The following is an 18164-nucleotide window of genomic DNA, read 5'->3' as shown; positions in this document are numbered from 1 at the left end:
TAATGCATAACTACTTTAGTGGAGTGTTCTGTGAATTACTTAGTTTTTTAATCTCTATTGATATGATATTCTAATTACGTACATTAAGCTTAAACTGGCTGCGTTATAAGCTTATTGTAAAGAATATAGAATAAAAGCAGAGCTCTTTCTTTAGTAGTGAGTACCATAAGTAAGCTTGGTAAGCCCTATTTTGTGTCCTGAAGATTGCTAAAAATGAGGCCCAGGGGTTCACTAGAGCTAGTTCCACTGGCAAGGGCTCTCTAAAAGATTTCTTCCCAAACAGACAGCAAGAGCATAATTCCAGAGCTGAATCCCTAGTGGGACATAGTACTAGACATTGAAGGTCAGATTGTGGGGCCTTTTCTCACAGCAGGGTGTAGTTATTCGCAGGAGTGGAACTACTCAGCAACGTGTGAGTACAGGCTTCATAATCTGGTCCTGAAAATTTAAGTAATAATGCTCAAGCTGCAAATAAAGGCCAATGCTCTGTTATATTATTGAAATTCTGTCTGAGAATTTCAGTATGAGAATATAAAGATTTACTGAAATAGCAGAATGTGGTAGTCTCTATTATTGGAAACTAATTTAACCAAGACATTCAACTTTCTTTTGAAAATCACAAAATCATTTTATATTCCTGCAAAATTAATATTAAAAATTCATCAAAGACCCCTGTGGTATGCAAACATTACCTTGCCACTTTGATTGCATCCTTTTGCTTTATTGGGGAGAAAAGGAAAAAAGTCATTTTAAAGGTGTGAAAAAAAAAAAGAGGAATACTTTTCCAGACGGGTTATATATTTTAATAAGTTAAAAGCTCTCTTGCCAGATTTCAGTTTCTTCATATCAGTTTCAGGCAAGTTTTTGATAGGAAAGTCTATTATCTCTTTGTTCTAGTGTCTTATTTTAAAAACATCTTGAATTTGAACCTGTATGCACTCTCACTTTTTCCTCTCTTCATTGTCATTACAGATTCTTTCTCCTTGTAAAAGACATTATTGCCATAATAGTGCGGGTTTAAATTTTGGAAATGATTGTGAATGAGATTAAGTGCTGAAGTTCACTTAACTTTTGCCTTTTACTATATTGGCATATCCATGTTTTAGTGAGGACCATTTTGGGTGTAACCTTCTGTAACTGTAATAGTATTCTATGAATTCTTCTAGGACAGAAAATGCAGCTTTTACTACAAAAAAAAAAAGTAGACCCACATTTTCAAAAAGCAGCCTATAATCTTACATGCACAAAACTAATGTACACATATTTTTATAGTTCTAATAAAAATATATGTAAATGTGTGATGTGGAAATTTAGAGATGGGTTTGAAGCAGATTGCAAATTTGACCCATAGTGATTTTAATTGTCTTTCTCATACTAGTCTTCTCCCCCCCCCTTATACTTTAGTTTACCTTTTTTTAATTCCTGGATGTGAAATTGCAGGAGTTTGAGGAATTATGAGAAAAAATAATGTTGTATTGATTGTTTTTCTTTTTCCATTCAACCCACTTAGCAAATAAATTTCCCAGTGTTATTTAATGAAATTATTGTGTACAAAATTAAACTACATTCAAAGAACATTAAGGTTGTAAAGTGAAGCACACCAAGGTTAGGAAATGCCAGTACTCAGTTTGCCCATGGACCCTTAATTTAACTCCCGTGTACATATGCATTACAGTACAGTTTTAATTCCATTATCACATGGTCTTTTTCCATAGGACCTCTGCCTCATTTAGTGCACAGGGTGGGTAGAGAGCACAGAACAGTCGGTAATTCAATATTTCTTTTTATTTTCATCATTCCATGCTTGACCCCAGGCTTTATTTACCATATACTCCATATAAACCCTGCACAGAATACAAAATTAATAACTTCTTTATGGGCTTTTCTTTGCTGCTTTCACCAAAATATGCAAGGGCGTCAAAATCATTAATGACTTTATCTTCACAACATCCTGCTGAAGTGACCTGATGATATTATTCCTATTTTAAAACTATCCATGTAACTGCTTTGACTAGTCAAACCCATTTCTCTTTGTACATGTAATGTGGTATTGTTGTTTTCTGTGTATTGTGTGGCACTTTTGTCTGGATTTTTTATTGTATGTTATAATAATCTTTAAAAATACAATAGAAGGGGTTAAGAATGACTTAGCTGCTTGTGTACTGAGAACAAACATTTCTTAATTCAGTTAAAATTAAGGATGCCATGAATGATGATGTAGAGTTTCAGCCTAGTACAAAACTTTATTGGCATAATAGCAGTATTAATCACATGGATCTGATTCCTCTTAGAGATCTAATTAATCCACTTTGTTTCTAGAATCAGAGAAATACAGGGCTGGCAGAGATCTTGAGACGTAAGATCAAGTCCAGCCCCGTGCTGTGCAGGACCAGACAAATCTATACTATCCCTGGCAAATCTATACCAACCTGCTTTTAATAACCTCCTATTATGGGGATTCTACAGCCTCCTTTGGAATCCTACTCCAGAGCTTAAATACCCCTATATTTAGTTAGTTTTTTTGTAATATCTAACCTAGATCTCTTTTACTGCAGGTTAGCCTATTACTGCTTGTCCTACCTCCAGTGGACATGGAGAACAATTGATCACCTCTTCTTTATAAGAGCACTTAACTTATTTGAAGACTGTCATCAGGTTCCCCTTCAGTCTTCTTTTCTCAAGACTAAACATGCCCTGTTTTAAACCTTTCCTCATATGTCAGGCTTTATGAATGTTTTTATCACTTTTGTTGTTCTCCTCTGGACTCTCTCCAATTGTCAATATCTTTCCTTAAATGTGGTGCTCAAAATTGGACTCAGTACTCCAGGTGAGGCCTCACCAGTGCCGAGTACTGCAAGATAATTACCTCCCATGTCTTATATACTACACTTTTCTTAATAAACCCCAGAATAATATCAGCCTTTGAACAGCTGCATAGCATTGTTGACTTTCATTCAATTTATTATCCACTATAATCCCCAAATCCTTTTCAGCAATACTACTACCTACCCATTTATTTCCTATTTCGAAGTTGTGCATTTGATTTCAGACCAATTCTCCAATTTGTCAAGGTTACTTTGAATTTTAATTCTGTCTTCCAAAGTGCTTGCAATCCCTCCCAGCTTGGTGTCACCTGCAGATATTGAATAGTATCAGACACAGGATTGACCCCTGTGGGACCTTGTTAGATAATTCCCTCCCAGTCTGACAGCAAACCATTAAGAACTACTCATTGAGTAGTCACTCAACCGATTATGCACCCACTTTATAGTTATTTCATCTACATCATATTTCCCTAGTTTGCTTATAAGAATGTCATGTGGACCTGTTTCAAAGGCTTACTAAAATCAAGATTTATCACATATACTGCCTCCTCTCTATCCACTTGCATTAAACACCTCTTTTTTCTTGTTGTAATCAGTTATTAGCTCTCCTTCCCAACTAAGTAGAGGACCTATACTTTCCTTCATCTTTCTCTTGCTCCTAATGTATTTAAAGAACCTATTCTTATTGCTTTTGATGTCGCTTGCTAGGTGAAACTAATTTTGTGCTTTAGGCTTTCTGATTTTGTTTCTACATGCTTGTGCTATTATTTTGTCCTTCTCTGTCAGGGTTCCCTCCCCACTCTGAACTTTAGGGTACAGACGTGAGGACCTGTATGAAGACCCCCTAAGCTTATTTCTGCCAGCTTAGGTTAAAAACTCCCCAAGGCATAAATCTTTCCTTGTACCTTGGATTAGGTAACACTGCCACCACCAAGTGGTTTAAACAAACATTTAGGGAGGGCCACTTGGAGCCCTACCTTCCCCAGATATCCCCCACAGCCCCTATACCCCTTTTCCTTGGTAGGCTTGAGAATAATATCCTCACCAATTGGTACAGGTGAACACAGGCCCAAACCCTTGGATCTTAAAACAATGAAAAATCAATCAGGTTCTTAAAAGAAGATTTTTAATTAAAGAAAAGGTAAAAAAAAATTACCTCTGTAAAATCAGGATGGTAAGTACTTTACAGAATAACAAAAGATTCAAGAACACAGAGAATCTCCCCTCTAGGCAAAACCTTAAAGTTACAAAACCAGGTATAAACTTCCCTCTTAGACAAAGGAAATCACAAGCCAAAATAAAAGTAAGCTAATGCATTCCTTCGCTAGTTTTTACTAATACTAATGGAGTTGGATTGCTTGCTTTCTTGATCTGTCTCTGGGAAGTACACAGAACAGACAAAGAACAGACAAAACAAAACCTTTTCCCCTTCCCCAGATTTGAAAGTTTTGTCCCCTTATTGGTCCTTTTGGTCAGATGCCAGCTAGGTTACCTGAGTTTCTTAACCCTTTACAAGTAAAAGGATTTTGTGCCTCTGGACAGGAGGGATTTTATAGTACTGTATACAGAAAGGTGGTTACTCTTGCCTTTATATTTATGACATCCTCCTTAGCAATTTGTCTACGTTTCAACTTTTTTTTATAATTCCTTATTGATTTTCAGGCCATTAAAAAGTTCCTGGTAGAGCCATATTGGCCTTTTACTATTCTTCCTGAGATTCATCAGCTCTTAGGCCTCTGAATCCCCAAGATAAAAAGTAAAAATTTGGCCACCAAAGGAGGAACAGGTACATGCATGTCTAAGATCAACAGGGATGTGTTATATGGTAGCAGCCATTTTATGTGTTTGTGTTTATTCTTACATTCAAATTCATATGAAGATAAATCTGAAAATTGCTGGATTCATGTATCCTATTTTTGCTTTATTCTCTTAACTCAGAAGTAACTGATCTATCTCTTGAATTTTCTTGTGATCATTCCTCACACTGTCTAACTTTTGTCTGAAAAAATTAAATGCCTCATACAGGTTTATTTTAATCACTCTTTTTTAATTAGTCTAATCTTACAAATAATCTAGTTTTGCCTATCTGGAGAATTTCAGCTTGCATAGAAAGAAATCTTAATTTAGATGCCGCCCAAGCAGAGGGAAGACCTGTTTGCTCAATAATTGTACTGAATATAATGATCAGCGATGGAATGTTTTGGCAGGGAAATTCCAGCTTTCTATAAGAGCTAAATTATTTGAACACCACAAGAGTTTCATTTTGATCTGAGATGGGTGAGTCAATAAAAACCAAAAAAAATCTGGGGAGACAAAAGGCCATATCTACAGCTGACATTCAGATTCATCAGTCATATTTATAGATTAAACTATTTGTATTTAAAATACAATAAAATATCTGTTGTACAAAGCTATCTAGATGGAGAGTGGACAAAAATTAAGAGTAAACCATTACTTTCAAGAAAGTGTAGTGTATTATGATATTGATAATAAAGGAAATAAATATCCTGTTAATAGACAGAAGTGAGGAAACTAAACAACGCCTTTACTGTCTTCAGTGGTTGCAAAAAATGTTTAAAGCAATACAATAAAAGCACAGGTCCCTTTTTAAAGTATGTTTTCCTCTTTGCATGATGAGTATTAGATTAGTAGTAGTAGTATTTGCTTAGAACATTAGTGATAGTTAATAATCTAATTGTTGCAACCCTTTGCAGTAACAATGTTGGGCTGCATTTTGCAACTCTTATGAGTAATCTTTCTGGGCTCAGTCATGAGCCATCCTATATGTCCATGCAAGCTTTGGTTCCATCCCTCCCTTCCACATGCCAGCCAGTACAGTTGAGCCAGTGCAAAGAGGAAATAGCTGTGTAAGGAAAGGGTTGGCACATCAAGTTGCCAGTCTAGCCCTCTGATGCAAGCAACCCTCTTGATTTTGTATGAGGATTACTCAAGTAAGGAATGCAGAATCAGGCCCATCCATCATGTACAGTTCTAGTTAGCTTATACTGTATCCTTTTGTTTTTGCAGAAAAATCTTTTCTAATTAAAACCATAACAAATGTGTACATTTTTATCAACCAAAATAAATATCTGTGATTTCTGAAGGCTTTTCAGTCTATAGTTTTGTTAAGAACTTGGAATCTTATTAGTCTGCACACACATGATAATACAAGCATGCTTTGTAGAAATATATATGGGCACTACAGACCTCTATGAAATTAGAACTTTGAAGTACAGGATCTGAATCTATTATCCTACCATGAAATAGAGAATTCAAGGAAAGGGTGAATATTCTGAAATTTGAGTGTGGAGTGTGATCCTCTGATTTCTATCTTAGCTGCAGCCAAATTTTAAATGGTTAATATTCGACCTATTCTAATACAGTCAAGATTTTAAATAATTAAACTAAACACTAGTAAACATAAATTTCCTAATATCAGAGTACAAGAAATAGAGTCAGCTTGGCAAGCTTTTCAAAGGAGGAAGTTATTGGATACCTTGAATACGTTTTGGAAAGGATTTACATAAGCTTTAAGGCTATTGTTCATATTTGGATCTGAACAGAAAACCATCCCAAAATATTCAATCCTTGTTCATAAAAAATTTTCAGGAAAAGAATTTGGCCCAAAGTACAAATCAAATCCAAATCTGAAGTCAAAAAAATAACTTTTTCTGCTCTGCATGGCATCCTACCAAGTCCTTGTGCAAACAGGACATGAGTTTGATTCAAGGGATGGAAGCTGTGCAACAAAATGAAGGAAATATGGCAGTCTTTGAAAAAATAGATGGGCAGTAAACGTCCTCAGATGTCAGAAGATGCAAAATGAGCCCCTAGAAACACAAAATACCAAACAAGTCATTGCTGCCAACATTATACCCACATTAACAATTATATATTCTTTTTGCCACTGGATTTTTCTGGATGTTCCAGATTTACATGTGGAAAGACATATTTTTGTGTCCCTATTTCAGTTTAGGTAGAGTTAAGTATATAAAGCCTCTTAAAAAAATCTTTTAATATTCAAATAGCACCCAAGAAGATGCTGTTTCCTATCTGTACACTGACTCTGTCAACAATTGGAGTCATTTAAAAATATATATTGTGGTAGAAGTGGGCTTGAAAAAGAAGAAATTAAGTTCTAAAGCTTTCTATTTATAAACAAGTATTGCAAGATTTGTCAACAAATGATGAATGCATGTATAGTTGTATTTCAACCCCAAAGGGTTCTTGGTACATTTCTTTGAAAAATTGTGTGGGGCACCAACTTGGAAACAAAATGCTTCAAAGTCAGCAGTTGGAGCGTATTTGAAAAATGTGGTTTGACATGATGAACTTTTGGATCTAGTCCATGCACACAAATGGCTGTCCTTTTGCAGATGTTAGGAGACAGTCTTTCCAGTGTTTACCACAGTCTCTGGTCATGTTTAATAACATTTCTTACATCTTACTCAAAGATCAGGCGAAAGCAGTTAATCTTTTATTTGTGGGAAGGTTCAGAAATCTGATCAGGATTATTTCTTTTTTCCAAAGATGTTATCTCATTATAGTACTTGTAATGTGTTATCAATTTTGTGTTTTTTCTGTTTGGTGGAGAGTAGAGCAGGAGAGCTTGAAGGGGTGTTGTTTGTTTTGTTTGTTCTCCTTTAAATGAGCATACTCATGTTTTAAACATTTGCAAATTGAATTCTTTTCAAACTAAAGTTATTAGCACTCATTCAAACCAAATATAGAATGGACAGCTAAAGTGGAAACTTCTATTTATAGTCATGCCACTGTTTCTGTCTTGATCAGCAACACCCTTATTATTCCAATATGTGGGCTAAGACATTTGAATTCATTTTTATCTATTCAGGGTTTTAACCTAAACATTAAGATGTAGCACATCACGCACTGTGCCATTTTGCTCTAAATGAAGCCATAATTAACATTGTTTTACTCAATACAGCTCCTACTAGTTAACAATGATTTGACTCAAAATGTATCTGACTAATAGAATACACTGCATAGAATTCTGAAACTTAGTACCCTTGGTGCTGACAGTTATTACTGTATCCACTGAAGGCACATAAAATGTCAAATCCCGAATTCTGGTTTCAAATGGTTAATCTACTACAGAAAACTTTGTCATTCTTATTCCTGTAGTTACTGTAATAAGCCACAGTTCTAAGTAAATGTTAAAGGAAGTGTTTTTACTTTTTGTCCAGTGTTTGGTTGCTTAGTATAAATTGGCTGAAAAATTCAACTATTTTGTTTATTGGCAGACCTTTTAGTGATACCGCTGGGATTTGCGTGTTTAGTGTTACCACAGATACTGCTGATTAATCATCTTGAATTAACAAAAAGTTTGTTTGTTTTTAAAACACATCCCTACCTACATTGTATTATTCATTAATCCAGGAAAGAATTTGTATTTAGTCTTACTTCTAGAAATCAGTGCAGGAGGCACTCTTAATATTCTGGTTTCAGAGTATTCTTGGAAATTCTTGCCCTAGATCAGGGATCGGCAACCTTTGGCACATGGCTCACCAGGGTAAGCACGCTGGTGGGTTGGGCCGGTTTGTTTACCTGACGCGTCCGCAGGTTCGACTGATCGCAGCTCCCACTGGCTGCAGTTCGCCACTCCAGGCCAATGGGGGCTGCGGGAAGTGGCAACCAGCACATCCATTGGCCTGGAGCGGCAAACCACGGTCAGTGAGAGCCGTGATCGGCCAAAGCTGCAGACACAGCAATAAACAAAGCAGCCCGGCCCACCAGGGGGCTTACCCTCGCAAGCTGTGTGCCAAAGGTTGCTGATTCCTGTCCTAGAATATACAGGAACTGAGAGTTTGAAAACTAAATGCAATATTTTTTTTCTGAAATAAAGTGCCTTTTTAAAGTTTATTTTTAATAATGCACAACATTGTGTTCTTTTCAGACTCTCACTATAGGGTCTTCCCTTCCGCTTCCCCCAGTTATTGCATTTTAACAGCATATTGGCACCAGTTCAGCAAAGCACTTAAGTATGTGCTTAACTTTAAGCATGCGATTAAATCCATCTCTATCCCAGAAAATATTTAAGCATGTACTTAAGTCCTATAACAAGCTTAAAGGTAATCACAAGCTTCAGTGGTTCACTTAATCTGAGCCATTGAGTTTGTGGGTCTCAAATAAGAATGTAATAACATAAGAATGGCCATATTGGGTCAGACCAATGGTCCATCTAGCCCAGTGTCCTGTCTTCTGACAGTGGCCAATGCTAGATGCTTCAGAAGGAATGAACAGAACAAAGCAATCATCAAGTGATCCAGCCCCTGTCATCCAGTTCCAGCATCTGGCAGTCAGAGATTTAGGGACACCCAGAGAATGGGGTCAAATCCCTGACAATCTTGGCTAATAGCCATTGATGGACCTATTCTCCATGAACTTATCTAATTCTTTATCAGAGGGGTAGCCGTGTTAGTCTGGATCTGTAAAAGCAGCAGAGAATCCTGTGACACTTTATAGACCAACAGACATAGTTTTGGTCTTCACAACATTCCCTGGCAATGAGTTTCACAGATTAACTGTATGTTGTGTGAACAAGTACTTCCTTTTGTTTTAAACCTGCTACCTATTAATTTCATTGTGTGACCCCTGGTTCTTGTGTTATGTGAAAGGCTAAATAGCACTTTCTTATTCACTTTCTCCACACCGTTCATGATTTTATCATATCCCCACTTAGTTGTCTCTTTTCCAAGATGAATAGTCCCTATCTTTTTAATCTCTCCTCATATGGAAGCTGTTCCATACCCATAATCATTTTTGTTGCTTTTCTCTGTACCTTTTCCCAATTCTAATACATCATTTTTGCACACAGTATTCATGGTGTGGATGTACCATGGATTTATATAGTGGTATTATGATATTTTCTGTCTTATTATCTATTCTTAGTGGTTCCTAACATTCTGTAACCCTGCTCTAAACTAATGAAAGGAAATGCCTTTATCCCATCATCTGAAATCTAAACAATAGGTAGACCATGTGCCATAATAATAAAAATACTGTAATTTCAGTACAATGAAAAAGTTTCAACATATAAAATCAGTAAGCATGGAAAATTCATGGAGTAGTATTCCTTTAGCATCTTTATAGACATGAGTTTTGAGACATGACTTTTAAAAATACCCTGTTATCCTTTGGCAAGACACAATGGTACAAGAAAGGCCCACATTTTGGCTTATACCCTAGCCTTGCATAGGGACGCCCCAGCATGGCTCCTTTTCCTCTGGAGAGTCCCACTGATTACAGCGACACTTTGCATGAGTACACACATACTAGCAGCTCCTAATGCAGCCTCAAGGCCTGCTAGAATGTTGTAACTATATGAAAACAATTAATTTCCAGACTTTCAGTAGCTAATCCTCCACTAAAAGCCTTACCTCTGTTCCAGGACACCTGAGCTGACCCCTTCTAGACTCTGGCCAAATCCTCTCTTCTTCCCTGAAGTAGCACTCACTACAAGCCTCCTGAAACCCCAAGAAAATGGTCACTCCTTAAGGAATTTTTGAAACTTGCGATTAACCATTTGCCTAGAGATTTTCTTAGTCAAAAAGCATGTTCTCTGCAGACTTGCAGTGGGTCAGAATGAACATAATATTTAATAGTAATACCAATTTGTTTTGTGGCCAATAAAATTGTTAATATGACTGGTCTAAGAGGGCCTGGGATTCTTTTAAAAAAAATACTTGGTGTCTACAAACACTACTGATGTGTATATTGGAAATACTATACTCAGGCCATGTCTATGCTACAGGTGCTACAGCGGCACAGCTACAGTGCCATTGATATGCTGGGTAGATGCTGCCTACAGTGATGGAAGGGGTAGATAATCCACCTTCTTAAGCAGCAGTAGCTTGGTCGACAGAAACAATTTCCATCGAACTGGCCATATTTACTCCTGGGGGTTAGATTGGCCTAGCTATGGTGCTCAGGGGTGTGAAAAACTCACTCCCCTGAGTACCAGAACTATGTTGACCTAACTTTTAGGTGTAGATCAGGCCTTGGTCTAGAAAAATGTATTTTAAAAGTAATATGCTTTGATAGTTCAAACAACCTAAGGATCCTGTTCTCTCTTATTATCATGTCGCAAACTTAGGATAACAACCTATTGCATGTAAGACTTGATTAGTGATTTTATCGTATTCTGGCAGGCCTTGCTCTCCCAACTGAAAACTATTACTATGGATCATTTCTCAGGAAATTATAGTCTTTCATTTTTAACCAAGGATGTTTTCAGGACTAGGCATATTCTACATGTTTTCATAAGTTAATAAAATGTGGTTTGTTGGGCTTTTTAAAAACTTGCAGTCAGATAAAAGCTCAAAGGTCTGTTTTTTTCCTCATGAAAGTTTATGGAATTAATGTAGATTCCAGTGTGCATTGAAACCGATAAGCTGATCTGAACTAAGTCAGTGTAAGAAAGCTTTTTTAAGCAGTTATAAGAAAGCATTTAATGAAAAATGAAAACAAAAATTGGCGCATCCTCAATATATAAGATACCTCCCATAATTGCAGTTGGACCTCTTTGGCACTAGTCAACTCCTATTCTCTTTGCCATGTAAAAATATTCATTTTCCCCCAAAACCAAAAGGATGGCTGAAATTGTCAGTATGGTGGCTGTAAGAATTGTAATCTGTTTATAACAAACCATCACTATGTGTACATAAAGTCCCATCACAGTTGAAAATCTGGAGTTTGATCCTTCTGACAGCCTTGGTGCCTGTGTGTATATGCAACCAAGTTTAGGACAAAATGGTGCTTCTAATGGACTTGAATTCCTGTGGACCTCTAACTCACAACAAGATTCCTTAACAGGGGAGCATGAAAAAAATGGCCTAGTGTGTGACTGTAACTCCTGCTAGTGAGTGGTCCCTTTAACTATACAATTAGCTACATTCTCAAAGCTAGACAGATTTCCTGTAGCTCAAGTAGCAAAGGCCTGTGTTTTGTTGCTAAAGGTCCTGGTTCAATCTTCCCTGACAACCAGGATGTCTATATGTATGCAGCCACAAATCATTATACGCCCATTTAACCGATTGTGCTATTTTAGAAGTGTCTGCACCTGACAGCATAATTGAGGGTAAGTAACATAACTGAGGATAAGCTATGTTAATATTAGTTATACAACTTTGCTGTTGACACATTAGAAGATGGAGAGTCCTTTTTTTCTGTGCTAAGAGCCTGTTCTAGTTATATTTCTTGGATTTTCCATTTACCTAAACGGTCCACACAGCATGCCTTACCTATGTGCTTAATTATATTTTAGGTACTATCAAGGTGAATCTTGTGAAGATCCCATCAACTGCTTCCAGTCCTCGGGATACTGCTCTAGCGGCTGTTATATGCAGTGCACTGGCCACAGTGCTCTTAGCTCTTCTCATCCTTTGTGTTATTTACTGTAAGAGACAGTTTATGGAGAAGAAGCAAAGTTGTGAGTTTCCAACTATTTTTGTTTTCTTTTGTTTTAAGAGTAACAAGATTGTACAGTACAACAGATCCCTTTGCAGGGTCAAGCCTTTGGCAATATGATGTGAATGTAAGCTTGTTTCAAATAGTACAAAATGTGCAATGAGAGACTTGTCACTTTAAAATTTCATTACTAATATTACTATATAATTGGAAGAAAAAATGCCAAGTTTGTCACTAAGGATTTATCCATATTTATAGACATATTCAAGATGAATGAAATGCCTTAATCAGTTATGTTTTTAAATAATAATTTTTGTCAACATTTCATCCATATTTTCAGATTGCTTAAAATTAACATTAGAATAAGGGCAAACTTAAAGCATAATATTTTGCCCTCATTTTAAAAAATATCTTTAATTAAGATAAAAATGACTTTAAATGATCCTTAGATGTATAAAGAGGAAATATCAGGTAGGAATAGGGAGATATTACCTCTATATATGGTATTGGTGAGGCCACTCATTGAAAAATTGGAGAAGGTTCATAGAAGAGCTGCCAGAATTATTTGAGGGCTGATCTTCTAATGAGTTTTAAGGAGTTCAATCTGTTAAACTTATTGTAGTGAAATTTAAAAGGTGACTTCACCATAGTCTATAAGTACCTACATTTTGGGTGAAGATTGCTTATAGTAGAGGGCTCTGTAATCTAGCAAATAAAGACAAAATAAATATCCAGTGGCTGAAGCTAAAAATATTCAAATGAAAAATACTGCATACATTTTTACTAGTGAAGGTAATTAACCATTGGAAGATCTTACTAAGGAAAGGGATGTATTCTTAATCACTTGAAGTCTTTAAATCAAGATCAGATGTCTTTCTAGAAGAGATTCAAGTTGAACCACAATTTCTTGGGCTCAGTGCAAGAATACAATGGCCTGTGTTATGCAAGAGATCAGACCACATGATCATAAGGTGCCCTTCTGGTCTAACATCTATGAAACTAGAAATGTGAACATTTTGTAAACTATAATGTTAAATACTCCATAAGTATAAAAAATTGTGAATGAAAACAAATAGAGCATACTGATACATTTTCTCTTCAATTGTATTCAAAGGGTCTGTGAGATCACTGGATATTCATTACAATGGTTCTGAACTGTCGTGTTTTGATAGACCCCAGCTTAATGAATATGCTCACAGAACATGTTGTCAGTGTCAACGAGATGCATCACAGACATGTGGTAAGTTAGGTCTCCATAAGTCCTTATGGAAATGAGAAGTCTAAACATCAGAAACACATGAAATGCTGAGTTTTTATCTAGCAGTCGAGTTGCTTTGGTTGGTTTCCTAGTTAAATCATGGTAATTTGACATTATCAGTCTTTCTTAAGGTTAGGATTGACTGTAAGTGTTAAAAGAAAGTGGCCTTCTCATTATAGGCCTAAAATTTTCCAGAAGCTGTTGAGGTAGGTTTTGTTTTATTGTTTTGGGTCAGCTGATCCTTCATGTAAATAATCTGCCAGTTCAGACATCTGAGAGAGAAGGTGGGTGAGGTAGTATCTTTTATTGGACCAACTTCTGTTGGTGAAAGAAACAAGCTTTCGAGCTTACACAGAACTCTTCTGCAGGTCTGTTTAGACATATTTGTTTCCTATTACTCCTAAAAAGTACTGTTAGCTCAGGCTTTGAGATTTAAATTGATGTGTGTGAGCAGTCAGCCTGAACTTCAGCATTTTCACGGTGAACCTAATCCCAAGGTTACATTAAGAATATGTCTGCACTGCAGTAAGACACCCACAGCTGGCCCTTGCCAGCTGACTAGGGATCACAGGGCTTTTGGCTGCACACTGAGCTCTGGGACCCTCCCACCTAACTTGAGCCCATATGTCTACATTGCAGTTAAACAGCTCCTTAGCCCGATACCCATGAGCCTTAGTCAGCTGGCATGGGCCAGCTGCGGGATCTTAATTATAGTGTAAACCTACCCTAGGAGGCTTGAACATTCAAAGTTATTAAACTGTGGTAAACTAATATCAGTATAGACACAGTTAAAATCACCACATGGTACTGATTATATCATCTAACACCATACTAAGAGATCTGTTTTTCTATGTACATTTATAATTACCATTATAGTGTCAGCATAATAATTTCCTCTCTTATCCCCTGTTTCTAGTGGCTCAGAGTTTTCTAAAACCTTCCATTTTAGACTGAAATTTTACAGCCATTGGTCTCTGCCCAAGGATGAATGTGTAAAAAAAAGAAAGAGCACACAGTTCAAGGATTGCTTCAGAAAGATAGTAATTTATTGCTGGCCTGTACCAATATTAAATTGCTACCCACAGCATGGCAGCTCAATGCCCTGCCTCTTTACTGCATGAGTTACCTTAACTGTGGCCCATTGTGCATATGTTGAAGTAACAAGCCTTGTGGATGGTGGGAAGCAGTAGGTAGATGTGGCATATCTTGACTTTAGTAAGGCTTTTGATACTGTCTCATGTGACCTTCTCATAAACAAACTAGAGCACGGGTCCCCAGCGCGGTGCCTGCGGGTGCCATGGTGCCCACCGGGGCATCTGTATGTACCTGCATACACTGCTCTACAGCCAAAATGCTTCTGAAATAAATGTAGTCAAACTTTACTAATTCTGGGTCACTGAGAATGAAAATGATGCTTAAAATTGTTGATTGGCTCTAGTCTAGCTGTTGGGCTCCAGACTACAGCAGTGGAATCTCCTGGCAGGTGATGTTAGGGTTTCCATGTTCCGTGACCGTCAAAAGGATCTTGTCCCATTCTTCTTCATGGAAGGTGATCTTGTAGCCTGCAACAACATCGATGGTGTGATGGCAGCCCTCAACATCGTTCACGATCCAGATGAGTGGAGACTGTTCATTGATTCATCGAAGACGAGTCTTAAAGCTGTTTTGCTGCATAATGGCAATGTTTTGCCATCAATTCCAGTTGGTCATGCAGTCCATATGAAGGAAACCTATGACAACATGAAACAACTTTTGAGGTGCATAAACTATGACCAACATCAGTGGCAGCTTTGTGGCAATTTGAAGGTTGTTGCTCTCTTGCTTGGTCTGCAGACTGGATACACAAAGTACTGCTGTTTTCTCTGCGAATGGGATAGTCGTGCAAGAGATTCCCACTACATCAAGAAAGATTGGCCACTCCGACAGTCATTGGAGCCTGGGAGGAAAAGTGTTCAGCATCCACCACTTGTTGAATCAAGGAAGATTTTGTTACCACCCTTACACATCAAGCTGGGTCTGATGAAGAACTTTGTCAAGGCCATTGACAAAACACAAGCAGCTTTCAAGTACCTCCGTGGAAAATTTCCAAGGTTAAGTGAAGCTAAGATAAAGGAAGGTGTCTTTGTTGGTCCTCAGATTCGTGAACTTCTTCGAGATGATGCATTTGACCATGCACTGCGTGGCAAGGAAAAGACGGCATGGAAAGCCTTCCAGTTAGTGGCAATAAATTTTCTCGGAAACAACAAGGCAGACAACTACAGGTTGTTGGTGGAAAACCTCCTCAAGGCATACAAAAGCCTTGGTTGCAACATGTCACTAAAGATACATTTTTTGCACTCTCATCTAGATTTTTTTCCACCGAACTGCGGAGCAGTGAGCGACGAGCACGGCGAGCGATTTCACCAGGACATTGCAACAATGGAGAAACGTTATCAGGGCAAATGGAGCCCATCAATGCTTGCAGACTATTGCTGGACAGTGACAAGAGATGCTCCATTTAATGAATACAAGAGACAAGCCAAGAAGCGCCGAGTAGACACTGAATAGGACTAAACTATGTACATAATAGTTTTTTGCCTTTTGTTTCATAATAAATTTTATTTATATAACCCTTTTGCTGATTTTTAAAGTGTTACATAAACAGGACAGGTGAAATATTATCATGTAAAGCAACCATAAACACATGAAAAGACCTAGGTTTACAATTTATGATTAAAACTCTACTATCTACACAATATACATAGACATAAAATGTAAAAACTTAAATATCTTAGAAACAGTAGCCAATCAGTTGTTTTAATTGTCATATTTGAATTCAGCACATCAAAATACATAATAAATACCCCATTTTATCTCTGAAGCAGACGACTTCTCAAAAATTGTAGACCAGTGATACTAGCCGACAAACAAGCATCCGCCGAAATGCCGCCAAAAAGTGTCGTCATCAAGAGGCATTGCCACCAAAATGCCGCCGAAAATCTGCGTCACTCTTGACGTTGCCACTTCTCAGGGCATTTCGGCAGATGCTTGTCCGCCGGCCACAGTGGCTTGTCATCCAGCACCCACCACCCAGAAAAGTTTGGGGACCACTGCTCTAGGGAAATACAATTTAAATGGAGTTACCATTTGATGGGTGCGTAACTGGTTGGAAAACCGTTCTCAGAGAGTAATTATCAGTGATTCACAGTCAAGCTAGAAGGGCATATCAAATTGGATCCTGTAGAGAGCAGTTCTGGGCCTGGTTCTGTTCAATATCTTCATCGATGAATTAGATAAAGGCATAGAGAGTATACTTATAAAGTTTGTGGACAATAAGAAGCTACAGGTGCTTTGGAGCATATGATTAAAATCCAAAATGTTCTGGATAAACTGGAGATATGGTCTGAAGTAAATAGGATGAAATTCAATAAGAACAAATGCAAAGTACTCCACTTAGGAAGGAGCAATCACTTGCACAGATACAAAATGGGAAATGACTGCCTAGGAAGGAGTATTGTGGAAAGGGATCTTGGGGGTCATAGTGGATCACAAGTTAAATGTGTGTCAACAGTGTAACACAGTTGCAAAAAAAGCAAACATCTTTCTGGGTTGTATTGGCAGTAGTGTTGTAAGCAAGACATGAGAAGTAATTCTGTTCTACTCTGCGCTGATTAGGCCTCAGCTGGAGTATTGTGTCCAGTCTGGGTGCCACATTTCAGGAAAGATGTGGACAAATTGGAGAAAGTCCAGAGAAGAGCAACAAAAAATGATTAAAGGCCTAGAAAACATGACCTCTGAGGGGAAATTGAAAAAATTGGGTTTGTTTAGTCTGGAGAAGAAAAGACTTAGAGGGGACATGATAACAGTTTTCAAGTACATAAAAGGTTATTACAAGTGGAGGAAGGAGAAAAATTGTTCTTCTTAACCTCTGAGGCTACTACAAGAAGCAATGGACTTAAATTGCCATGAGTATTGTTTAGGTTGGACATTAGGAAAAAATTCCTAACTGTCAGGATGGTTAAACACTGAAGTAAATTGCCTAGGAAGGTTGTAGAATCTCCATCATTGGAGATTTTTAAGAGCAGGGTTGGACAAACACCTGTCAGGGATGGTCTAGATAATACTTAGTCCTGCCATGAGTTCAGGACTGGACTAGATGACCTCTCGAGAGCCCTTCCAGTCCAATAATTCTATGCAATGCAACAGTCTTTAATGATTTTGTGCAGTTTCCCAAAGGATAGGCACAAAAGACTAGCTGAGAGGGCGTGGGCAGTCCTGTAATTTTTCTCCAGAGACTCATTTTTTTCTGAAATGAAAGTAAAGTCTCTCAGTTATTGTTAATGTTATTGTTGTGGAGAAAACCCTCAAAATAAAACCTAAAACCATAGCTATGAGGAAAGGACTAGCCATTCTTTTCAAGAAATGCTAACTCAGATGCCAGTGATGACAGCTGAAATGTCAGCATTTTTTAGCTATTTTACTCCTCATTAAAGCATGTAAGAAAGGAGAGGAAGTATCATATTATGAAGAACTAAAGTAGTGGTAGGTGGTAGGCCCTTACTAACACACTTTGGGACTGAAGGAGGACACAAATGCTTTCATTTTCCTGAAGGGGAGGTTCAGCTTTTAAAAGATTGGGTTTTACAGGAATAATTTTAAAAAAATATTTTTACAAT

The 18164-nt window shown here is 37.5% G+C and overlaps 1 protein-coding gene across 4 annotated transcripts in view; it reads left to right on the top strand.

Annotated features, from left to right (window-relative positions):
- Positions 1-18164, top strand: part of TNFRSF19 (TNF receptor superfamily member 19) — a 113645-nt gene that overhangs the window by 87030 nt on the left and 8451 nt on the right. For all 4 annotated transcript variants that reach the window (XM_032770982.2, XM_075061663.1, XM_032770984.2 and 1 more), the window contains 2 exons: positions 12109-12273; positions 13366-13491. In XM_032770982.2, the coding sequence (XP_032626873.1) occupies positions 12109-12273; positions 13366-13491 (291 nt within the window). The remainder of the gene's footprint in view (positions 1-12108; positions 12274-13365; positions 13492-18164) is intronic.

The sequence above is a fragment of the Chelonoidis abingdonii genome, chromosome 1 (assembly GCF_003597395.2).
Source record: "Chelonoidis abingdonii isolate Lonesome George chromosome 1, CheloAbing_2.0, whole genome shotgun sequence".
NCBI lineage: Eukaryota > Metazoa > Chordata > Testudines > Testudinidae > Chelonoidis > Chelonoidis abingdonii.
The sequence above is the reverse complement of the archived record's forward strand: the minus strand, read 5'-3'. Positions and strand labels throughout refer to the sequence as shown.